General features: G+C 32.1%; 2 protein-coding genes and 2 long non-coding RNA genes across 4 annotated transcripts; 1 reads left to right on the top strand and 3 right to left on the bottom strand.

Moving 5' to 3' along the window:
- The first annotated feature begins 856 nt into the window (after positions 1 to 856).
- Positions 857 to 4,021, top strand: LOC114297803 (F-box protein At5g03100). The gene is made up of 3 exons (XM_028242286.2): positions 857 to 1,967; positions 2,996 to 3,172; positions 3,537 to 4,021. Exons 1-3 carry the CDS (start codon positions 930 to 932, stop codon positions 3,834 to 3,836), a joined length of 1,515 nt encoding a protein of 504 aa, XP_028098087.2. The 5' UTR covers positions 857 to 929; the 3' UTR covers positions 3,837 to 4,021.
- Positions 4,022 to 15,152: 11,131 nt separating this feature from the next.
- LOC145790304 (uncharacterized) lies at positions 15,153 to 17,869 on the bottom strand. Its single transcript, XR_014328986.1, has 3 exons — positions 17,731 to 17,869; positions 16,214 to 16,278; positions 15,153 to 15,673 (listed from the first exon to the last, which is right to left on the bottom strand). It is a non-coding gene; the product is annotated as an uncharacterized LOC145790304 (long non-coding RNA).
- Positions 17,870 to 19,787: 1,918 nt separating this feature from the next.
- On the bottom strand, positions 19,788 to 20,604 carry LOC114297799 (uncharacterized). Its single transcript, XR_003641642.2, has 4 exons — positions 20,416 to 20,604; positions 20,073 to 20,334; positions 19,974 to 20,009; positions 19,788 to 19,874 (listed from the first exon to the last, which is right to left on the bottom strand). It is a non-coding gene; the product is annotated as an uncharacterized LOC114297799 (long non-coding RNA).
- Positions 20,605 to 22,782: 2,178 nt separating this feature from the next.
- Positions 22,783 to 24,291, bottom strand: LOC145791958 (uncharacterized). Its single transcript, XM_082872416.1, has one exon. It carries the CDS (start codon positions 24,289 to 24,291, stop codon positions 22,783 to 22,785), a length of 1,509 nt encoding a protein of 502 aa, XP_082728542.1.
- Between the last annotated feature and the right edge of the window lie 2,016 nt (positions 24,292 to 26,307).

Raw genomic sequence — 26,307 nt, 5'->3', positions numbered from 1 at the left:
ATTCTTAACCGATTAAGCAATATTATACATAAGGGAAAGATAGGTGTGTATCGTATAAACCTTATAACTAAATAAGAAAATTATATAATTTCATACTTTCTGAGTTATAATTAAATAAATAAAAAAAAGTAATAACCAGACAACACATAAAGCATAACCAAATATCTCATGAGTCATAACTTAAATAAAGTCATAACTAAAGAAGAAAATGAGAGTAATTTAGATATGCATATGATAGAAAGTGTGCATTGTAGAATTTTCCTTTACATAAACATGTTACTTCATTTTCTTATTTCTAAATACAAACAAATGACACATTAATAAATACATATAGAATCCATTCACTTGGATTTAAGTGTGAGAAAAAAATGAGAAAATGAGATTATACGTAACATTTTTCTGACAAATTAAGTCAATGGATTAAGTTTTGTAACATCAAAAATATTATGAATATAAAACTAACCACATAAAAAATCATACTAGATGTGTTCACTCATATTGACCGACTTATGTGGTTAATTTTTTTTGTTGGTATATTGTTTGGGGATTTATTTTTTAATTATTTCTTAATTTTTTGATATTTTTTTTTTTTGTTAAGTTGTTTGGAAATTGCTTATTTGGTAGAGATTTAGGCTTCGTTTGGGAACATGTTAATTTAGTAATTTTTTAGTTATTTGGTTAAAATATGAGCTAAACAAAACTAGTATATTTATGATGACTTTTTAAATTTTTACGAAAAGATGTATAAAAAGTAGAAAGAAAAGAAAATCTTAAACTTTTTGATATAAATTATTGACTTTTTAATTTTTTTAATAATTTTTTGACTTTTTAACTTAAAAAAACCACTTGCAAACAAGGCCTTGTTATGGATTATGATCTGATATGCAACTTAGGGGGTGGGGTGTTTGTTTCGAGCAGAGTGAAAAACCATGTTAAGACGAAGCAACGGGTCTCCCCGGCCAAGAAATTACGAGTCTTTGCTCACAGACGACGACAATGTCCCATTGTCGATACGGCCGAAGATGACTTGCAGCAAAAAGACCCCTATCGATAGAATCAGTATGTTACCTGACTCCCTCCTCACTCATATTCTTTCTTTTTTACCAATCGAAGACGCCATCAAAACCGATGTTTTGTCTAAAAGATGGCAATACCTTTGGACTACCCTTCCATCACTTCTTTTCCGTCTCCCTTATCCCGACTCTGTTGATACAATTCGTGAATTTGTCACATTTGTTGATAAAACCCTAGTCCTCTGCAACTCTTCCAAGATTAAGAAATTCGTGGTTGATTTCAAATACGACTCGCGTTTCTCTTCCAATGTCAATTTATGGACTCGCTTCGCAACTAGGAATGCCGCTGAGGAGCTTCATCTCGAATTCCACACTGCTGATAATTATTTGCATGAGGACGTTCGTTTTGTGTTGCCACAGCTTTTGTTTACCAATTCATCCTTCACAGAATTGCGTTTTTCTTTGTGCACTGTGATGCCTAAAGGGGTTGTTTGCTGGAAATTGCTAAAGAAATTGTCGATTGGCTATGTTAAGTTAAATGATGGTGTGATGGGGAAGATATTAGCGGGTAGTCCTGTATTGGAGAATTTGGAATTGTATTACTTTTATGGCATCACTCGTTTGCATGTTGTTAATGCGCGTCTGAAAAAATTGATCCTGAGAGAATTTTGGGAAGAAGAAGTTTACATGGATGAAGAAGAAGATGAACCTTACTCTGTGTTGGAAATTTTGGCCCCTAATCTTCCATCATTGGAGATTTTGGGTTGTTTTGGGAGGACGAATTGTTGGCTGGCAGACGTATCATCTTTGGTTGATGCTACCCTCAATTGTGACTTCACAATTGATGATGAAGATTTGGATGATGATTTTGAATGGCACCAAAATATTTCAAGACGACTTCTTCAGAGCCTTGTTCATGTGAAGAATCTCACGTTAGGAACTTGGCTTTTACAGGTTTGTTTTTCTATAATCATTTGTGGCAATGAATTCTCCATTTTTTAACTGATTATTATATTGTCTTCTTTTTAGATAATTTATGTTTAAGCTGCCCAATAACACTGATTCTAAATGTTTGTTGAGTTTATGTAACTCTTCATAGAGAATTACACAATTTATGTGTCGAAAATCATTTGTTAGGTATTTCAAGACTAAAATTCTTGAATAATGAAGAATTGTTCTTGTTTGTAACTTTGCCATTCAATTATTCAATATATTTTTTTTCTTCCTTGCAAAGACTAAATTCTTGCCTCCCATCCAGTCCCAAGAGTAAAATCCAAGACCTCCCCTTAGGAGAGACTTGGTGGCCAAAGGGCTAGCCAAACAGGCTACAACCCCTTGGTTATTCAAGTCTACAGTGTTTGTGCATATTTCTTAAATTAGAAGGGTATAGTAATGATCAGCCTTTTTCTATTAAAAAAAAAAAAAACTGTACGCAACATGTATTTCATAGAACAGTGAATCATCCAAGTATCATACTACGAGGACAAATGAACTGAGTTGTGTTGATTCAAATAGAAATTCGTAAATTAATTTGATCAAAAGATGAGGATTGAATTGAACTACCAAGTAAAATAGCAAAAACTAATTTAATTAAGCTAGTAAAATTGGTTCGTTCCAAATATGGGCAGAGTCTTAGGATCTCGAATCTGCCACTAAACGCATATCATGTAATTTATGTATTTGATTTTAGTAAATCAATGGCCCGGAAAATAGTGATATACCATGATTACATGCCCTGATATCATCGTCAAGAAGATAAGTATATTCAAATTGCAGGCACGAATTATCTTCGGTTAGCATGAATTGTCCACACTAAACTAAGATTGTAGCACAATTCGTCTTCCCTAAGCATGACTTGTTTTACAATTTGTATATACGAATAGTTAAAACAGTCTTCTAATTGGTTTTGTCGTGCTTTTTTGTTTTGTATTTTATATATATATATATATATTTGTTTTGCATCTTGCTTCTGATGGAGAAAGGCACTATCAATATTGGAAATGGAAGGTTGGCGTTCTCCATTGTCAAAGTGTGAATGTTTAACACTAGATACGGATATCAAGGAATCAGTTCTCCCTGGAATAGCAAACATCTTGGAAAGTTCTTCTCATCTAGAGACATTAGTCATAACCAAATCCCCTTCCAAAAATAATATTACGGTATGTCTTTTCATAATAATTTCCTTAATTATTTCTTTAAGATACGGAAAGACTCCATTAAAAATTGGTTTTGAATTTATCTTTATGTAATTTATATAGTAATGCCAATCAATTCTACTACGTAGTATTGATGAGTCATTACTTTAGATTGTAAGTGATTCTATGGAAATTTTTCGCCATTTGTTTGTAGGTAAATAAATTTTATTTGGACATCATGTTTACACCCTCAAAATTTTCTCTAAATGACATCTGATGTAGAATTTTGATTCATTTCAGTGACCGTGAGAAGTCATTCTTTGCTAAAATTGTGTTGATACTCTTAAACTTATGCATAGATTTCAGCTTAATGATTCTTCATCTGCAGTATTTTTCTGACGTTCGCCCCCGCCTTTTCAATTTTAACGGGGAGCATTACTGGACTTCACAAAAGAAGACTTTTAACTGTTTGATGATGCATCTGAAAATAGTTAAGTGTGCTGGCTTAAGATGGTGTTACCGTGGTTGCCTCTTCTCGTTTGTGCAATTCCTGCTGAAGAATGCAAGGGTGCTACAACAGATGGTTATCAAGGTAGATTGTCTACCGCATAAGGAACTTTTCCAAGTAGCACAAAAGTTTTTAAGTTTTCCAAGATCCTCTCCCAATGCAGTAATTATGTTCAATTAATGAAATGGACAACTCAAGCAAAAACAGAGTGCTTTTTTGTTTATTTGTTTGTTTGTTTATGTTAAAAGGCTGAATCTTAGCAACTCTGTTATGTGGGAGCTGTTGGATATAATTGTCTAGGGGGGTCGCACTTTATAAACTGTACTATGCATGAAGATTATCTAGTTTCACTAGGTTTTTCAACACACAGCTTGTTCTGTTTACTGAGAATTTTGCAAGTAGTGTGGAGTTGAAGTTGATCCTAACTGATTGGAGGTATTTTTTAATTTTTTTTTTTAGGGTGAATTACACTAATAGTCCCTATAGTTTGGGGTTTGTGTCACTTTGGTCCCTGATTTTTCAATTGTGACATATTTAACCTTGAATTTTGAATCTTGTTCCAAATAAGGACAATTAAAGATATCATTAGATTTTTTAAGGGTAAAATCGTTAATTTGATAAAATATAAACTAATTTGACAAAAATAAATGTCAAACAAATATTTTTGAGTTTTTTAAAATTATTTCTACCCACTAAAAATAAAATTATGTAAAATTGATAAATCTTTTAGATATTTATTTATTTATTTTATCAAATTAATTTTTATTATGTGTTTGGATGATGATTATTTAAAATTAATTTTTAAAAATTAATGTAATTTTTATTAATTTTAATCAATTTTACACAATTTTATCATTGGTGGATAAAAATAATTTTAAAAAAATTAAAAATATTTTTTTAACATTTATTTTTGTCAAATTAGTTTATATTTTATTAAATTGACAATTTTGTCCTTGAAATTAAACAATAGTATCTTCAATTGTCTTTATTTTGAACAAGATTCAAAATTCAGGGTCAAATGTGTCACAATTGAAAAGTGAGGGACCAAAGTGACACGAGTCTCAAACTGTAGGGACTATTAGTGTAATTTGTCCTTTTTTTATTTAAGAGAACTGCTTGGAGTTGGTTAATATCAAACACTAAAATCAGGTAAATTTTAATTGAAATTTTAAAGCATGGATTGAATAGTAAGATGTTAGGCAAAAGAATGTACTTGGGTCATGTTTGTTTGGGCAAACTAAATTATACTGGTAGTCCTGGGATTATCAATCCTTTTGGATTGTGTATCATGTCCCATGTTTGGATTAGTCTAGAATTAGGAGGAAGGATTGAAAAATTCTTATCAATTTTTTAATTTAGCCAATTAGTCTCCTTAATCCCCATTTTAGAGTTCAATTGTCCACTAGATGGGGGATACATGTCCAGGTGGATTATTAGTCTGGACTTCAAGTTTCTTAGCCAAACATGGAATTTTGTATTTTATTAGATTATTATTCTAAGGCCATGTCCTCTCAAGCAAACATGACCTTTGGATTAAAAAAAGCAAGATGATTCTATGATTTTGCTTGGACATCAAGTTCTACTCAAATTTGTTAATGTGAGACCATCTGTGGATTAAGAAATATAAGTTTTCCACCTGATGAACAGGTTTATATGTTTACATATTGTGCTTGTCCTAGTGATAGATTTCAATTCCCTAATTTGAATTTTTAAGCTGTGTTTGGTTGAAAGATTTGAAAAGGGATATAGAAAGAGAAAGAGAAAAGGAAAATATAGATGAAATGTGAATAAAATATACTTACATTTCACTTAGTTTCACATACTTTTTTCTTTTTTTCAAATCTTTTCTCAAACTTTCTAACCAAACACAGCGTTAAGGTGCCATGGGATGTGGAACATTTAGCCATATAACAGTAGTATGTTTTCTTTAAAATAAAATAAATAAAGAAATAAATTGAAAATGTCTAGTAGTGGATTGTTGAAGAGGAATTGTATATCAGACTGCTCTATTCCAAGGGCAAAGCAATAACATATGTCCTACCGATTCACTAAATATTGTAGAGAAGTCTAAATAAAGAATGTGGATTTGTTTCTATTTTGGTATCTTGATTTTGTTTTCTTTGGAGAAAAAAAGCTTGTATATAATTGTAGTATAAAGATGACAAATAATTGAAGTCTCTCATTTATGACTTTTTTTGTCTTTGTATATAATGTCTAGGCTTGTAGACTTTGTCAAAAAGTTGTAAAGTTTTGTCAAAAGTTGTAAAAATTGGACGTAAGGTAGCTATGCCATAACTTTTGGCTTTTGTATGTATATGCAATATGTATTCTATAAATTGGCATTCAAGCCAATGAATAAGGCAATGTAAATTCTCTCCATATTCTCTCTATCTTTTTTCTTTCTCCTTTGTCTCTGATTTCTCTATCATAATTCCATAATTCCACCATAATTCCATAATAAAAATAGTAAAAATTCCTTTCCTTTTTTGTTTTGTAATTGGTATCAGAGCTTGGTGAAGAGCTTTTGAAAGCAAGATCAAGCTATGTAAGTATTTCTATCTATGTATAAATTTTTGATATATATATAAGTTTGTATGGTGTGTTTTATGTTATATAAAAATAAATAAATAAATAAATAAAAATAAATAAAAAATTATTAAAAAATTCCATCTAAGTTTTTTGTGTATCCTTTGTATTTTATATCTTTATAATTATTTGTTTCATTTATAGTTGTTATAAAACCTATATGCGTAGTGTATGTAAAAGCCCATATACTTATTAAGATCTTTTGACTATTGGCCATAACTAAGTCTTTAAGATCATAAAGAGAGGTTTTAGGCACCAGATAATATACTAGGAGGGTCTTAGGTACCAACAACAATCTAAAATAGCAATTAATTCTAACGATATAATATGCTTTGGAAATACAAAAAATAATGTTAATAATAAATATGATCATAGTTTGCATATTATTAAAGAGTCTGTAAATATAAATAGTGTGTGTTCTAATTTAAATAATATTACTGATATTATGTGTTCTTGGTTTTCTAAATTAGATAAAAATCAAAAAATAAATCAAAATTATCTAGAGACCAAAGTTGAGTCTATAGAATCTAAAATAGGCAATGTGGGTTCTATAATAAATATTGACTTAAATAAAGAAGCAAAAAACCAAATAAACAATTTGGTGACAAAATTAGAAACTATAGCCTTCATAAACAATGATGGAATGAATAGTCAAGGAGATAGTTACATCCCTAGGCTGTTTTATGGTACAGAAGATTTTAAACCAATACCTATAATAGGATTGAATATGAAAATATTGTTAAAATATTGGATTATTGGAGAAAATTATATAAAGACCCAGATTTAGGTATTGATGAAAGAAATAGACTACTAGATCAGATAAGAGAAACTTATCTAGAAAATGAAGCCCTTTTACAACACTTTAATTATGATATTAATATGGCAACTAATGATGATGACAGCCAATCATCCTCATCTGAAGAAACAATAAATCAAGATATTTCATCAGAAATAAATAAAGGGAAAAGAAAGCAGAAGAGCCAATTGATCCCGAATTATTTGGCACATGGGGAGATGGAGAAAATTTTGACTTTATTCAAACAAATGAAGTTAAAAATGATACTAACATTGGAAGTACCTCCAATCCTACACCTGAGTTAGTAATATCTAGAAAAGATAATAATCATAAGTATCCAATTGCTCAAAATGGTACTTATTTAGACTTGTTTCATGTTCCATTTAAAGATCAGGAACAAGCAATTGATGATTGGGTACAATCCTTGTCCATCATTATTACCAATTATAAAAATAGCTGGTCAAAGGAAAAATTCCTTGATTATATTGCAGCAACTCTCCAGGGAGATGTGTTGCAATGGTTAAGATAGTGGGAAAAATTTGAAATTGGAAAAAGTCAAAAAACGCTCACACTTGACACAATTTTAGCTGAATTTGCAAAAATCATAAAAGAAAATTTATGTGGCTTTGCAGGAGATACTAATTTGCAAGCAGATGCAAATTATATTTTGACTAAATTAGAATTATGTAATATTTGTCTTTTTGAAGACTATATTCAAACTTTTAAAAAATATTATTATCTTATTGATCTACCAGCAAATCAATCCTGGTTAGATCAATTTTTTCATAAACTCCCTAATCCATGGGATGAGTTATGTATTAAAACATATCCTGATTTTCTCAAAAAAATGGGGAAGGAAGAATATGATAATCTTGGTTTTCGCATTAATTATGTTTTAAGACTGATAGTAGATCGGTGTCTAGAAGCAAAGGCGAAAAAACAAATAAAAAATCAAATTTCTAACTCACCATATGGTCAAAAATGTTGTGATAAAATTTTAAAAGAAAATTGAAAAATTGGTTGTAATACATTTCCTAAAAGAAAAAGATTTTCCAAAAAACGTAGAAAATATAAATGGAAACTTTGGAAAAAGAACAAAACTTTTTCAAAAAAGAAAAAATATATTCGAAAAAAGAAACCAACAAGTGTTTCAAAAAATAAAACTTCTAAATGTTACATTTATAACGAAGAAGGTCACTATGCACCCGAATGCCCAAAAAGAGGGAAAAGTGCAAAGAAAATGATCAAAATTCTTGAAGAATAAGATTTTGAAATAATATATGGCGAAGAAATTTCTGATGAAGAAGAAATCTTATATGAAATTTCTAGTGATGAAGAAAGTTCAGATGAAGAACTAATCTTCATGATGACTAATAATAGTCAAGAAAAATCTCAAGAAACAAATAGTATATCTCAAGAAGAATTACAGGCAATTCGACTTGGAGATGTAATCGAAGAAGAAAAAACTTTTACCGACGAAGAATTAGCAAAATTCAAAAAAATGCAAGAAGTTGTTGTTCCAGAAATTTACAAACTTTCAAAATTCAACTTCTTTTCAGCAAGAGTGTTTGAACAATACAGTGGTAACACTCAAGCAAAATGGTCAGAAGAAGGAAATATTGATATTCTTTTTTTTTATAAGAAAAAGGTTACAAGATGGAAAAAGAAATATCCTGAAATTCAATATATTCATATTGGATTAATTCAAGTAGCCATAACAACCTTATTTCGCCAAGGGATAGATACTCCTATTTTGGCAGTAATTTTTGATAAAAGATTTTCCGACCCAATGAATGCAATCATTGGAGGAATTCAGTCTAATTTGGCTAATGGAGTAGTTTGGTTTAATGTTAGACCAAATTTCTTTATTTCCATAAATGATCCTAATCTTGAAGATTCAGTCAGAATAAGAATTAAAACACAAGGATTAGGAATGAAATCAAATTCTCATGATTTGGCTATTTGTTGAAAAACAATTCACGAATTAACCAAATTTTCTGAAACAAAAACAAGATCAAACGATAATAAAATCGTTGAAATCTTTGAACCAAGACCATTTGACACGGTAATACAACCTCGTCTAATGAATTGGAGCGATTTAGAAGTCCCTCGACAATGGTTAATCCAAGACCTAGTGGGACAAGGAGAATCTTCTAAAACAAAAAAACCTGCACAATCACAAATGCAGGCACCAGGAAAAAATTTATATATTAAAAATACAGTTCCAAAAATTAAAAGATCAACATCTGTATTTGAAAAAGATTTTCCTAACAAATCATTTTCAAAGTTAAGCATTGGAGAATCAAGTAATAATTCTAATCAAGAATCTATTACTTCAAACAATGTTCAGATTCCTATTTTTCCAGGAACAAGAAAACTTGAACATATTAAGTCTGCATATATGTATCATTTTCAAACAAAAAATGATGATATTATTTTTTCTCCTAGCCAAGGAAAAAGAAGGTACACATATGTATTGGGAACATTTAATTTTGCAGGTTATAAACCCTATAGCCTCAGTGTTCTCATAGACACAAGAGCTACAGTCAGCTCATGTAAATGGAATGCCATACCAAAAGAAAAATGGACACTAATGAAGCATCCAATTTTGGTTACTGAAATTGATGGCAACCATACTTCCATACAATTTAAGGCGAAAAATATAGCTATTTGGTTAAATGATAGCAAGTTCATTATACCAAAAATTTTATGTTTTCCGTATATGCATAGAGATTTCCTTCTTGGCAATAATTTTATATATAAATACCTTCCAATGCAAATACAGGAAAAAACTATTTCATTAAGCATAAATAATGTCTTAATTCATATTCCCTTGTTAGAACAACATAAATACATTTGTGATAGAGAGTTTGCGCCCGTGTCGCGTGGTGATTTAACTCCCATCATCAAAACCATTGATGAATCACACTGGATTTATAAAATTTTAGAAGAAAATTTTTGTGAACATCCATTAAAACTATGGCAACGTAGCCCACGTTATTGTAGTTTAAAATTGAAAGACCCTAATGTATCATTAGAGTAAGACCAATGATCTACACTAGACAAGATATAGATGAATTTGACATTCAACTCCAGGAACTTTTAGAAAAAAAGTTAATTGAAGAAACTAGAAGCCCTCACTCTAGTCCAGTTTTTATGGTAAGAAACCATGCTGAAATTAAAAGAGAAAAAGCCCGAATGGTAGTCAACTATAAACGGCTAAATGAAAATTTAGAATTTGATAGATATTTTATTCCACGAAAAAATGTTTTGATTAACTTAACCAAAGGATAAAAAATCTTTAGCAAATTTGATTGTAAAAGTGAATTTTGGCAAATTCAATTGACTGAAGAGTCAAAAAAATTGACAGCTTTCAGTACACCTAGAGGACATTACCACTGGAATGTTATGACTTTTGGATTAAATATTGCACCACAAGTATTTCAACGGTGGATGGATACAATTTTTAAAGACCTTAAAGATTGTTGTATAGTTTATATTGATGATATACTTATCTTCTCTAAAACCAATGAGGAGCATAAGAAACATTTAAAATTAGTTTGTGAAAAATTCCAAAAACATGGAATTATTTCGTCTCCAAAAAAGATTGAATTAGAAAAAGAATCAATTGAATTTTTGGGAATAATTTTAGACCAGAAAGGTTTAGAATTACAAGAACATATTTTGGCCAAAGTACGAGATTTTCTTGATACTCTTGAAAATATAACGCAATTACAGAGTTTATTAGGCATTTTAAATTATGGACGAAATTTTATCAAAAATCTTTCAAAAATAGAAATTCCTTGGTTAACCAAATTAAGGGGAAATGTTATTTTTGAATGGACAGCAGAAGATGTTGCTTTAATTAAACAAATTAAAGAAAATGTTAAAACTTTACCAGATGTTTATTTTCCTAAAATATGTGATAATTTAATTTTAGAAACAGATGCCTCAGAAGCATGATGGGGATGTGTTCTTAAAACAATACCAAGTAATTTATGGTATGATAAAGAGATACCTATATCAAAAAATGGGATTAGACCAAGAAAAAATCCAATACCCATAAAACTACAAAAAGAAGAGTTAATTTGTGAATATAATTCTGGAACATTTAAACCAAATGAACATAAATATATTATTTTTGAAAAAGAATTACTTGCAATAAAGTTGGCAATAAAAACCTTTCATATTTATTTAGCCCCAGAAAATTTTATTGTACGCACTGATAATAAGGTAGCAAGAGATTTCTTGATCAATAAAAAACTTATTAAACAAGGAAGAAGATTAGCCTGGTATAATAAAATTTCTGAATATACCTTTGAAGTAGAACATCTTAAAGGTACTAACAATTTTCTTGCAGATTTTCTTAGCAGAAATTGTTTCAGAAAATTAAATTGCTAAACAAGCAAATTTAATTTTTGCAAAAGACCTCTAGACCAAGAGGAAACAATAGATAAGGGTAAACAACCCGCTCAAGGAGATTGGGTGACAATTGCTAAAAAAGCAATCCCTAGAGAAGAAAAAGTTTATGTTGTGTTTGCAGGAAGACAACATGGAATTTACACATAATGGAATGATTGTAAAACACAAGTTTGTGGATACTCAGGAGCAAGCTTTAAAGCATATGATAGCATGACTAAAGCTAAACAAGCTTTTTACAGTGCACCAGCTATGCCTATTTATCAAAGGAATCAAATGAGAACTAACCCAGTTCCAACTAATATTCATGCATCTAAACCAGATGAATCTGAGATAAAAGATTTTTTCAACCCTAGTATATCCAGAGAAATTTATACATAACTCAATGGAGTTTGGAAAACTCACATTGTAGACAACAAAGTGAAATTTCGAAAACACATGGGAGTTCTGGCCAACAAATTAGCTGAGCAAACAATTAAATTAAAAGATTTGGAAAATCTTTGTTTCAATATTCTTAAACAAATGAATTGGAATGAAGATTTTAATTTTGAAAAAATAAACAATTTTCTTCAACTATCAGACCTCATATCAGATGAGTTTTCTGATCCAGTTTTTGAACAAATAAAAAGAATTTTTCTTTTTGAAAAAGCAAGAACTTTGCTTCCAAAAGAATTTTTATGTTAATAAAAAATCGAATTGAAGATCATCATGATAAGATTAGACAAATCTTAGAACGATCTTATATAAATTAAATTTGAAAGATGGAATTCCCAAAATAACTATCATGGCAAACCATGACATGTGGTTTTTTGAGGATATAGATTGGGGAATAACTAATCAAGTTATTTTCCAAATTTTAGATCCAATCCAATGGATAGATTATCCAATGATCATCAAAGCAATGCTCTTATGGATAGTAAAAGGCTTCCGATGGAGCAAATATTTTACTTTCTGGATCTCCAGCACTGTTAGTTGGTGAGAACGAGAACATTTTTTCCAACCGTACCAGATTTGGTATCTTAAAGAAAATGAAGATTTTGAATTTAACGATGATTATTTAGATGAAGATCACAGAAGAGAGCAATTGGAAAATATCCAAAAACTTTCTTTGACAAAATATTGGATAGACAGTCTAATATCTGTTTCACAAGCAGCGTCCAACATCCATGGCTCAGCAAAATTGCTATTCATGGTTACAGATGAAAGAATATTATTTGTAACCCATTTTCCCATAACATATCAAAGGTCTCCTACACAAATTAATGAGGCTCTTGACATGTTAATAAATCTCAAAAAGAGAAATAATTTGGATCTTCCGTTGGAACTAGCCATGACTGCGGATGATGATGAACATTTCCGGAATGAACAATATAGTCAGGATCCGGATTCCCCTCCATCAGAGACTGATGAAGAATATCACAATCTCATCAACAGGATGGAAGCATAGTGGATCCCACTATCAAATGCAGCTGTCTCCTGATCGACTCCAACCTTATCCAGGACACATGGAGTAACCTGCATCATTCGGTGGAAAGTGATTAGCCAAATCTTTTCAGCCAACGCTACATGACAAATCCGCTCAGCCAAAACTTATCTATAACAGTCTATCTCTTTGAAAACCGAGGAGGATAGACAGTATATGTATATAATTGTAGTATAAAGATGACAAATAATTGAAGTCTCTCATTTATGACTTTTTTTGTCTTTATATTTAATGCCTAGGCTTGTAGACTTTGTCAAAAAGTTGTAGAAATTGGACGTAAGGTAACTATGCCATAACTTTTGGTTTTTGTCTGTATATGCAATATGTATTCTATAAATTCGCATTCAAGCCAATGAAGAAGGCAATGTAAATTCTCTCCATATTCTCTCTATCTTTTTGCTTTCTCCTTTGTCTCTAATTTCTCTATCATAATTCCATAACTCCACCATAATTCCATAATAAAAATAGTAAAAAGCCTATTTCATACTCATAGCATGTAATGGATCTACTTAATTATAAGGAGCTATTGAGTAATCTGGTTAAATATTCAGGTGTGCCAGTAAAAAATATTACAAGGTGCACCAACATAGCACTTTCATTAAGAATTTTAAGTTGTGTTTAGAAGGAAGGAAACAGTAAAAAGCTAAGAGCGAAAACATTTGAGGTTTTGTTATGCAACAAAAAGGCAGAAAAGTGATTTTTTTTTTTTTTAACAAAATAAAGAACAAGGTAATTAATATTTTATCCATTTTTTTAAAAATGAAAACCAGGTACAACTTGGGGTCAAAATCTACAATGATTTGAATATATATATAATTTTTTTTTTGTTTTTCCATTTTTCATATCTCCATTTTGGTTTGCATATGTCTCTTTAAATTCCTTTAATTTTTCAATTTTCTTATGAAAGATTTTTTGTCTTTCAAATAAAGAGTCAAACGAAAGAAGAAAATGAATTTTATTTTATTATTCATAAGTTTCTTGAAATTGCATTAGGTGCGCAGGCAGACAAACTTCTTTAAAAAAGATTAGATTATCCTTGGCAAGAAGGAAGGGAGAGGTCTAATTGCTTCGAGTGTTACAACCACCATTTAACTATATAGAACCTTCATAATAGGAGATAAAAAAACACTACAATAATTCAAACTCTTTTTCATATGAGTTGAGTTCCGTAACTTCACACCACAAACTAGTGCCTACACAGGTAAACTACCAATAGGTCCTAATAGTTGGACTTAATTCCCATCAAGTCCTATTGAAAATAAGTCTTGGTAAAATTGTTGCTAAAAATAATTTTTTTGTGATAATTTTTTTTATGTCGCTAAAAATTGACAATTAGTGACTTTTTTTTGTCATGATTTTTATAAATTGTCACTAAAATTTACAATTAGTGACTTTTTTTATGACAAATTTTTTTCCATAAAAGCTATAAAACAATAAGTCCACTTATTAAGACCTACACGTAAGTACCCCATTAAACCAAAGGCTCTAATTGGCTTAGCTATATATTTAACTATCCACTTTACCACTATCTTCATGTTGAATTGCTCATTTAAACCCCAATGTGAAATATAGTGATGTCATTTTATTAATAATTTGTTAATCATACAAATAGAAAAATATTGTTATATATATATATATATATAACCCATTGAAATGTGTATTTTGCTCTTGTTTATCAATATGTCTACACTCATCTATATTAATTATAATTTCTTTAGCATTATTGAAAGGGAATGAAGTGTAATTATATTATATTTATGAGATTTGTAATTTTTTTAAATATCAGGAATGGTCACAGTAATTTACTCTATAATATTTATTATCATTTTCTCTCAAATACAAATATAATCAACTTTTTTACAAACAATCAATGTAAATATATATATATATATATATATATATATCACTACTAAAAAAAATACTTTTTGCGACCGCTATAAACCGTCGCAAATAACAAAAAAAGTCACAAAAGACTTTTTGCGACGGCCTATGCGACGGCAAATGGGGGTCGCGAATATGGGGGTGGCAAATACTTTTTGCGACGGCAAAGCAACGTTCGCAAATTATTTGCGACCACCTAAACTACTTATGGCAACCCTATTTTGCCGTCGCAAAAAACAAAGAAAAATACTAACATGATCTTTGGCGACCATCTTGTCACCGTCGCAAAAAATTAAAAATAAAAATAAAAATAAATAAATAAATAGATAAATAAAAGTGTAACGTTAAGCACTCTAGGAATAACAATGACAAGAATTCAGACAGTATAGCATTTTATAGTTTTATTGAACATTCTATTTGAGTCCCAAAATTTGAGCCATATGTAAAAGTTATTACAACTAAACTTGGAAAAGTTCTTTTATGAAAAAAATACAATCCAGAACTGGCCAATCTTCTCATCAATTTTCTTGCTCGGGTGTTTCTCCACTCTATCAATGAACTGGCATAACACCTTGTACTCTCCAGTGCAAGAAATGAAAGCAATATGACGAGGGGAAAAGCTCCTTCATTTACACGCATTTGTTGCCAATCCAAAGTATATAGGCTTTTTCAGACCACCATTTCCGTGTTTAAATGAAGAGATGACCACTTTTAAGTAGACATAAGGGATAGACTAACATGTATTAAGGGATAGACTAACATGTATTAATGCACCAAGTAAATTTATACCTCTTCTGCCAATGATTTGAAGACATGAAAAGGAACAATCCACTCCGGACAATCAACAGCATCCTACAGCAAAAGGTTTGGTGTTTCAACATATTTGTGGTAGATCTAAACATAAAATGCAGACTTAATATAGCAATAGAACTGTATTTGGTTGATGTCGGTTAATAGTGACAGCCTACATACTGCAGTCATGGGCCACTATTTTAGTATGGGCCACCCTGTCTATAGAGCACATTCACAAAAAAAACTTCCAATTTTTAGCTTTATCATTTGAGGTTTGACTACATTTATAATACTCTGTTTCGATAATAGGATAAGAAAATAATGAAATCAAGAAATTAAATTTTGTTTTTCAGTTTTCTTGCATTTCTTCTTAGTAGATCACTCTGCAATATCAAAATCTGTCAAAATTGAAGTGTTGAATATTTAGTAGTTAAACAATGGTGGATGGCTTTGGATTACCAAAGGGGCTTGAAGATTTAAATTTCTGAACCCAAAAACAGAAATAATCCCTAATTGTCAGATAGTGTCTCCAATGGTAAAATGAAAACGATAATGACTAATACCCCAAAGATCTACATGTATGAGGCAAAAAAAGATTACCTTCTTAGAAAATTCTTCATCAAAACGTATCCAGTAAACACTATTACGAAAAACCAGTCCTTCGGCTGCATACTCACAGAGAAAATCACATCAACCAGAAATTGAAAAAACTGGTGTAACTTGCCAACAGTTTCAACACTTGTATTCTAAAAATCAAGTAAAGATCTTTTGGTTCACACATGCATATTATCTTGTTCAGAAAATAAAAATTTCATAACGATTAGACCTTTTTTAAATTAATCAAATTACTTGACATCAAAAAATTGAAGGGAGAAGACAATCGATGATTATGAGTGACAGGTCACCTCATATTAAATTGGAAAACGAATTACAGTAGCTGGTCAGATTTTTTTTTTTTTTTGATCTGTCAACATATTTTCAAGAATAAAGTTGTCTTAAGCATGTTAAGAAGAAGAGGATGTCTACAAGAATAAACATGTTAAATAACATGTGAAATAAATAAACAAAAATGAAGAAGAAGAGAATGTTTACAAGAGACAAACACTCTGATGTAAGAAAGCTGCCTTAAGCAGTGTATCACATCCAAAATCATCACAAAACTACAGATTCATTTTGAAGAAACAAATATATAGGACTCTAGGCAAAGACTTCAATAAGAAAATCCAACAAAAAAGACAACACCTAAATATTTATAGTTTTTCTACTTCATGAAGGCTATACAAATTGACCATAAGAAAAACACAGGAAGGAAAAAAAAGAGTGCATCGAAAGAAAAAATTCATCCAAAATCATCCTCTATATAAGAAAACTCCTTTGACTAAGGAAGTATACAACCATGTGACCCCCAAAATCTAGCAAAATAAAAGGCCTGACTGAAGGCACAAATGTATTATTAGGTGATCCAACTCCTGAAAATCAGATTTGTATATAACTTTCCAAAATAAGTAGAGCCATTTAATAAGTCAAAAGGGCTAATTAATATCCTCGCCACAAGAAATCAGTAGTCAAAATGTTATCACAAACTGCCTTCCATACGAGACAATTTTCCCAAATAATCTTCTTCCACCAAAATTTTATTCAGCCCATCTCCATAAAACAGTTTTAAAAAGAACTTCTCAACAACAAAGTGCTTAAATTACAGGTATCTCAAACTTGTTCAATCCATCACAACAAATATAAAACCAACAAATGCAAATCCATATAAAACAAATCAGAATCATGCAGTCACCCAAGAAATCATGCAATCAAATAACTACATAAATCACTTGCATATAGAACTATCAGTAGTTAAATAACAAAGATCAGGAAAAAAACACGTTTAATGTGTAACTATATATATATATATATATAGATCAATAATATATATAACAAATAATCAGATTACAGTCTGAAGAAAACCCATTTGCAATACCAGATTTGGTCCATATGATATGCTCTAGGGATAAATTTCAGACCTAATACGACATAATACATGGGGAAATATAGTGATATCCTTCAAGAACTTCATACACATCAAATATCATAAATACATGCAAAAATATAGTAGAGTTGCATACCTATTCATTTTCTTTTGAAGCTTGTTGACCACTAGATGCATCTAACACCTACAATATGTTAGTATAATGTGTTAATAATTTCCATATGTATATATACAAATTGATAAAACGTAAAATTCATTAATTTGTATGTATTGCACCTCTCTCAAGCTCATACTCTGAGCCACACCCTGTGACTCTAAGAACAAAACACGTGCCGTTAGGTTCTTGATCATCGTAGTGAACCTAGACTCAACGTCTTGTGTCACACGCTGTGTGATCTCATCAATAAATGAAGGGGCTGCTAATGATTGGGATGGACCGCTGCCTCGCGCATACACCGCACTCCAGGGCACTCCTCTCCCATAGGTCTTGCAATACCCATGTCCATCATTCCCAACGATTTTATGATAAATCCCATCGCAATACTCAATCGTATGTTGCTCCTTAGGAACTTTCCAAAGATGCACATTATATTCCTCCTACATTTTGAAAACGTAAGGACAATGTTTGGTAAAAAGCAAAATATGTGTAAAAACATTTAAACCATAGACATACCACAATTGCCACCACATCGGGATCATTCAGGTTGTATGCCCTATTTCAGAGACTCATCTTATCTATCCGCTCTCCTTTATGTGTCATCTGCAATTTTTTTCAAGTTAGGAGCTGAAGTCTTCACAACATCATAAGTCAAAAGTGCAGCATTAGGTGCAACCACAACTACAGCCACAAGTGTCACACCAAGTGCACTAGGTGCGGCTACAGCTGCAGCACCAAATGCAGTCTCAGATGATGCTTTAGGTGCAACCACAAGATCAATACATTGAAACGAATATCTGAGAAAGATGTCCTTCCGGTCGTATGTGGAGGCCCACGAAATCCCCGATTAAAAGAATTCTTCTTAGCAATCGCCTATGACATTGGTTAGAATATCAAACATTAGTTATTTATCATTAAAACATTAATTAAGATTTTATAAAGAATACATATACCTGCACTTCTTTACTCGCCCAATATTGCACAAGTTTCCTCCACTGGGTTGGCACTATGTTACTAGCTACTCTAGAAGCAATGTCCGGATCATTCTTGAATGGAACCCTATACTTAGACTTTGTCTTGCTTTTATGATCTTTCCACGATGTCCTACAAAGTCGCGTACAAACCTCCTTGAATTCATCTGGACAATATACCAAGTTGTCCTACAAAGCACAAATTGAAAGCCAATTTCATCCTCATAATTATAGAGCATACACAAATGCACAAGCAAGCTAATAACTAATAACTAAACACAATTAACAAGAAATCAGAAATCAAATAACTAATAACTAATAACTTGGAAAAATTCAAAAATCTAAGCATAAACCCTAACCGTTATTAGCAAAAGGGAAAACTATATACCTTCACCTCCTGTCAAATATTCTCCTTTATATCAACATGCATCACATTCTAACTGAGATATGTAAGTGGGACTCTATGCCCATTGCGCACGATCAACCCCAATTGTCCCTTCAACTTTTTGCCATCATCCTCCACCGGCTAAAACTTATCATCAAATTTTACTTGGATCTTAGTGCCTGTACCCCATTCCTTTATCCCTCGGGCGAATCCTCGACCTCGTCATATTAAGGTAGTTGATATTGTATGTGAAGATGAAATAGATGAAGAAGATGGTCCATCCATAGTGTGAGGTAGCGAAGGACTTGCCCGCACACGTAAAGCCTCATCTATAGTGCAAGGGGCCTTAAAGGTCTTCCTCTTTCGCTTTATCCTAAAATGAAAGAAATATGAAAAGGTTAATACACAAGAAATATGGATATCAATTTACTAATAATATAACACAACATATAAATATAAACAACTGATACAAATCAGTTTCAAAACAAATAGAACTTCATCAGTAAAGTTTACCTCGAAACATATGGAGAAGATGGTCCATCAATAGTGTAAGGTAGCGAGGGACTTGCCCGCACACGTAAACCCTTATCTATAATGCAAGGGGCCTTAAAGGTCTTCCTCTTCCGCTTCATCCTAAAATGAAAGAAATATGGAAAGGTTAATACACAAGAAATATAGATATCAATTTACTTATAATATAACATAAGATACCTATTAGCATCCTCGGTCATCTTTCCAACAATTCTTCCTTTGGGCGATACTGATAACTGTCAAGAGTGCAAGTTAAATTCAAAACCAATTTAATACATGAAAAATAGCATCAACTAACAAGATAAATTCATAAAAAAACTCCTGCGAATACTGACTAGAGAGGCAACATCAACTCCAATTTCATCTAGGACCTGTCAAGTAATAACAAGAAAAACATAAACCAATAGAAGAACAAGAAAAATTAAACAATGAACCTGGTTGGTCAGCTCTTCAGTTTCCTCTTCAGTCTACTTAGCTGGGGACATTTGCTGTAAGCAAGCTTGTAATTTTGTTATTTGTTGCCTAAGCTTGATTAGCTGACATATTGAAATTTTAGTTGCTGCCTGCAGAATGCAGATACAAATAAAAATAAGAAGATAAATCTGAATATAAAAACAAGAAAGAGAAATACGTCCCAAAATGTACCTCATTTCCTATTTTAGCAGTTCTTTTTATCCCCGTAACAAGCTTCTTTTCCTATATCAACAAATAATTTATAATTAGATCAAACACTAAAAACTCGCAACATAAACATTACGTATAAACTCTTTAACATACTTTCAATTGCAAGGTGGTGATTTCCCTCTCAATTGCATTGGCCATTTCAAAGAACAGAGATCCCTATGCAAGTCCACAACGATGTCTCCTAAGCTCGTAACTATCAGAACCGACATTGTAATTGAATAAAAAATAACCACCACAGCAAGTAAACATTCATTATAAAAAGAAAGAAAATCTTTATGAAGCTCTACACTTGATAATAAAACAACACATAAACATATATAAATTTCTCACGAATCAACAATTAAGAATTGAGACGTTTTAACAATATTTAAACTTTTCATCAACAATCACAAATGAAGTTCAACACTCTTCATTAACATCAATTGTTGCTCCTTCTATTCCTTCTCTTACCCAACCAATTTCTTCATCACGAAGCATAGCGTTGTCTTCCAAATGTTGAGTCATATAGGGTTCAACTTGATGGTCATCATTAGAATTCATATCAAAAAGACCTCTTTGAGACATCTTTACCACAACTTGCCAATCTGGTTCCAGGGGATCAGGAACATACCAAACTTGCTCGGCATGGGATGATAATATAAAAGGTTCATTGCTAACACGATCGGTTGGGTACAATAAACGATTGAAGTTGACTAATGTGAATTTGAAAGCGTCTTCCATTTTCCCTCTAGTGTTATCAACCCAATCACACTTAAACAGCACATATTTTATATTGTTAGTGTACCGGATTTCGACAATATCAGTCAACTGTCCATAGTAGTAGACAGCACCAACGCGAGGACTCTTGTCCTTCCGACTAGCATAACTCATTGTATCAGCCTTCAAAGCTACACCACTATTTTAAGTCACCCGACAATCATCCACAGCCTTCACACGAAAACGAAACCCATTGATAATGTAACCATTGAACCGCCTAGCCAAGGTGTGAGGACCATCTGCTAATCTATTGATTTCTTCAGTAAATGTAATATTACTTGTCCTTCGCAAGGTCTGAACCTATTAAAAAGACAAATATAAATTCAACTTCAACTTTAACTCAAAATTTATGTATATTTAGATATGTGAAATGAAATATCTAAATACATACATGGTCCTTAAACCAAGTGTAGAATGTTTCGAAATGCTCTGATTGAATTTGATTATCGCTTGCACGTGGCATTTTGCTCTTGATGACTTCAAGGTGTTTGCTGTGTAAATTGAAAGAGAATAGTAAATATCATATAGATTTCACTTTAGAATTTTACAATACTGGGGAAGTGATAAAATACCTTATGAACGGTGCAACTGAACTTGTGTTGAACAACACATATCGGTGACACTGTTGTAATTCATTATCATTAAGATAAAATGTTGTACTTTCGCCTACAGCTCGACCCATGTTGTTATCACCTTCGTTGTTTCTCCTCGATCGATTAGATTTGGTTTCCACATCAAGGAGATAGCGAGAACAAAAGTTCATGCATTCTTCCATCAAATACCCCTTAGCTATTGAGCCCTCCGGATGAGCTCGATTACGCACATATTGTTTCAATATAAGAAGAAACCTTTCAATCGGGTACATCCATCAAAACTGTATTGCTCCAGCGATCAAAGCTTCATCAGCAAGATGTATAGGCAAGTGTTCCATTATGTCAAAGAAAGATGATGGAAAATTTTTTTCAGGGTGACAAAGAGTTATTGCGATACGATCCTGAACATATTCCAAATCACTTGTACGATTCACTTTGGAGCACAATTGTCTAAAAAAGTGCTCAACTCAATCAATGGTTCAATCACATTCTTAGGCAAGGACCTCTGTATAGCTAAAGGAATAAGTTGTTGCATCAAAATATGACTATCATGGCTCTTAAGACCCCAAATACTTCTATCTTGTAAGCGCACATGTCGTGAGATATTGGATGCATAACCGTCTGGTACTCTTACTTCCTTGAGTTCTTTGAGAAACATCTCTTTCTCATCATTGATCATTGTGAATTGTGCAGGAGGTACATAAACTTTATTGAACCCTCTTGACTGCAAGTGCAATGGTTTTCTGATATTCATTTCTTGCAAATCACATCGAGCATTCACATTATCTTTGGATTTTCCTCCAACTCCTAGTATTGTCCACAATATATTATCGTAGACATTTTTCTCTATGTGCATCACATTGAGATTGTGTCTTATTAAGTTGTGCTCCCAATACGGCAATTCATAGAATATACTTTTTTTCTTCCAATTATGGCTTTTTTTTCCGTTATTTTCCCTCTCTTCTTGTCTCCTGAACATTTCCTTAAGGTCATTCCTCTTGTACTGACTAAGGACACCTTCTGATTCCAACTGATGCAACATCTCAGATCCAGATAAAATTTGAGGTTTTAGTCTCCATTCTCGACTACCATCAAATGATATTTTATCCTTTCAAAATTTATGATTAACTGGTAAGAAACGACGATGACTCATGTATGAATACTTCCTACCATGCTTCAACCAATATGATTGAGTTTTCACATTGCAGCAAGGACAAGCATATTCACCTTTCGTACTCCATCCTGATAAGTTGGCATAGGTAGGAAAGTCACTGATTGTCCATAACAAAGCTGCATGCAATTGAAACATTTCATTGGTTGATGCATCAAATGTTTGTTCACCTTCATCCCATAATTTCTTCAACTCCTCAATCAATGGTTGCAAATACACATCGACCTTATCGCCAGGTCCTTTTGGCCCATCAATCAACATAGACAAAATCAGATTTGGTTGCTTCATACACATCCATGGTGGTAAATTATACGGAATCAACACAATTGGCCAAGTGCTATGAACTATGTTCATTGATCTAAATGGGTTGAATCCATCTGTAGCTAACCCAAGACGTACATTACGACTATTACTAGCAAAACAAGTTTTTCGCCGATCAAAGTCCTTCCATGCGAAGGAGTCAGTAGGATGCCTTAACACACCATCATCAACCCGTTCTTCCGCATGCCATCTCATGAGCTTTGTCGTTTTCAATGACATAAACAATCTCTGCAACCTTGGCTTCAAAGGGAAATACCTCATCTGTTTTGCTGTTACCCGTTTACCAGATTCCCTTTCATCATTTCCAACACTACCATTTTGTTTCCATCTACAACTACTGCATATAACACATTTATCAAGCTTTGTATCCTCTTTTCGGAACAACATACAACTATTGGGGCAAGTATCAAAAGTCTCATATGTAAAACCCAAATCTGTAGTAACCTTCTGAGCTTGATAATATGAACTTGGAAGTTTTGTGCCCGTAGGAAAAGCCTCATTCAAAAGTTCAAGTAACATGTCAACGGACTTGTCGGTCCATTGATTGAGCACCTTCATATGCAAAATTCGAACAATGAATGATAGTGAAGTAAATTTGTGACACCCCAGGTACAAATCAGTTTGTGCATCTTCCAAAAGTTTAAAATATTTCAGAGTTTTATCATTTGCCCTTATCCGAACCAGGTCATCTTCCTCTACATGGCTTGGATCACTTGCCTCTGCTTGGGCTGGATCACTTGCCCCTGCTTGGTCTGGATCACTTGCAATTGGTTCATCATTCTCAATACCCATATGTGGAATTCCCAGGGCCTTTTGTACCATCCCAACCACATCATCTCTAGTCACTGAATCCGCCATTAATGTTTGGTTTTCTTGGTTACCATGTAATTGGACATAGGATTCCCCATGATGAATCCAATTTTTGTACTTTTTTACGAACCCATTGGAAATAAGATGCTCCCTTACAACCTCTTGTGAAAAATTGTATCGATTACTACAAAATCGACACAGACAACTAATCGATGAACTTTCATCTCTATTATTGTATACAAATCTCAAGAAGTTATCAATCCCATTCATGTAATCAACTGACATCCGATTTGGAAAATCAATCCAATTCTTGTTCATCTTTCTATTTCTTTAACTATTTTTGTACACATCAATAAAAAGAATGAGCACAGGTATAAACAAATATATGAACCCCATTTTTAGCCTTGTCATCTAGACTAAATAAATATATGCAAAAAAAGTCCAGGTATAAACATAAAAAAAAAAATTGCACGAATATTGGTGTAAGTTAATTTTAAGCAACAAACAAAATATTGGGAGTAAAATTTTAAGTTAATGGTGTTCTTGCAGCATATAGAATCTGTTGAGGAACAACAACATCATGAAGTGCCAAATTATAGTAGAGACGCAACTATTGAAGGTTAGTGAGCTCAAGCCTGACTGTTCTACTTCCTATCTGCCTGTGTAGTATCATACTGGTCAATTGCATTCAGAAGAAGGTATATGAGAAACATTTTGTGCAAAAGTAAAATTCAACGTCTCACTCTCAGAGCATATGTTTGCCTGATGGTATATCAAATTGCCTAATTGTTCATTCAGTCACCCACATGTTATCAAATTTCCGTTCAGGATTACGTTAAGTTAGCTCCCCTTAAACCTATGTTTAACACCCACACACATTTTGATGTCAAAACCACAATGATTTGTCTAGTTCAGAGATACAAATTCTGCTTAAACAAGCTTAAGTTATTTGCCAACTTCATGTGCAAAAAATCGTGCTATCATTTCGCAAGAACACCAACAACTTTTACTCCCTTATCACGCCCGCCCCCCCTGAGGGTCATAATACATGGGCATCATCCAGATGATAAAACGACAGATGGTGATAAAATAGGAAATCAATAGCTTGTTTTAATACATAAAAAGACCATAACAAGACATAACAAGACCATAATAAGAGATCCGTGACAGAGCATTATAATCAGTAGCTTGTTTTAATACATAACAAGACCATCAGTCCGAATACAATGAATAAGTGCACATATGATTTTCACATAATGGGACACAATATGAGATTCTATGTCCCATTTTGTGAAAGTTTTATGTGATCATAAAATAATCCCTCTTTTAAGATATCGTGGTATTTTGGTGTCTTATGCTTGATTAAGGCCTCGTTTGACAAGTGATTATTTTAGGCTAAAAGTCAAAAAATTACTAAAAAAATCAAAAAAATTATAACTTATACCAAAAAGTCAAATATTTCATTTTTTCTTCATTTTTTACACATCTTTTTTTAAAAAAACCCAAAAAGTCATTTCAAATATATTAATTTTTTTAATCTCAAATATTAGCCAAAAAGTTAAAAAATTACTAAAATAGCTTGTCGGGCCTAAATTAAGTATGCCTAGTGTGTGTGTGTGTGTGTATGTGTCTGTGTGTGTGTGGGAGAGAGAGAGGGAGAGAGAGAGAGAGAGAGCAAATGGCCCTTCAACTCAAGGGCCCAGACTAGTTGATTATTGTGGCACCTCTTTGGGACAAAGGAATGCTGGAATCATTATATGGAAAAGTTCAATATATTTATCACAAAAGTATCCAAAAAATGAATCACTTAAAATAAATATGATCCATGTACTTTTTAAGATACTTTTTTTAGATACAGAAGTTTACTTTCGATCATTACGATCATTGGGATCACCTTAGATAAAGGAAATGGTCATGAGTTTCGCTACCAGGACAGGCTGTAGAAAATGATGTTGGTCAAAGAAAATTTTGAAATCTAAAAATGTGTTATTTTTTAGAACTGAGATACACTGCTGCAATAATATCAGTATCTGCCCAATGAAAGATTGAGATCAACAAAGTCAAATCTGTTCTTCATTTCCAACTCAATAAAAATAAATAATAAAAAAACCGGAGTTATGATTCTTTCTAGAACAGGGCTTGCGTATGAAAAAATAGGACCTAGTGCACATGATTCTTTCTAGAACAGGGCTTGTGTATGAAAAAAATAGGATGATAACAAATTCAACATTTAGATGATAAAGACGATGATAACAATAATGATGGCCTCATTTGGTGTAACTTTTTATAATCCAAAAGTTAATAATCAAAACACAAAAGTTAAAAACACCCTTC

This window comes from Camellia sinensis, chromosome 5, assembly GCF_055761805.1.
Source record: "Camellia sinensis isolate YWXY chromosome 5, ASM5576180v1, whole genome shotgun sequence".
NCBI lineage: Eukaryota > Viridiplantae > Streptophyta > Magnoliopsida > Ericales > Theaceae > Camellia > Camellia sinensis.
The sequence above is the reverse complement of the archived record's forward strand: the minus strand, read 5'-3'. Positions and strand labels throughout refer to the sequence as shown.

Coding starts and splice junctions, on each gene's coding strand:
- LOC114297803 (XM_028242286.2), top strand. CDS start 930: ATGTTAAGACGAAGCAACGGGTCTCCCCGGCCAAGAAATTACGAGTCT. Junction 1,968..2,995: donor TAGGAACTTGGCTTTTACAG/GTTTGTTTTTCT, acceptor TGATGGAGAAAG/GCACTATCAATATTGGAAAT. Junction 3,173..3,536: donor CTTCCAAAAATAATATTACG/GTATGTCTTTTC, acceptor CTTCATCTGCAG/TATTTTTCTGACGTTCGCCC.
- LOC145791958 (XM_082872416.1), bottom strand. CDS start 24,291: ATGAACAAGAATTGGATTGATTTTCCAAATCGGATGTCAGTTGATTAC.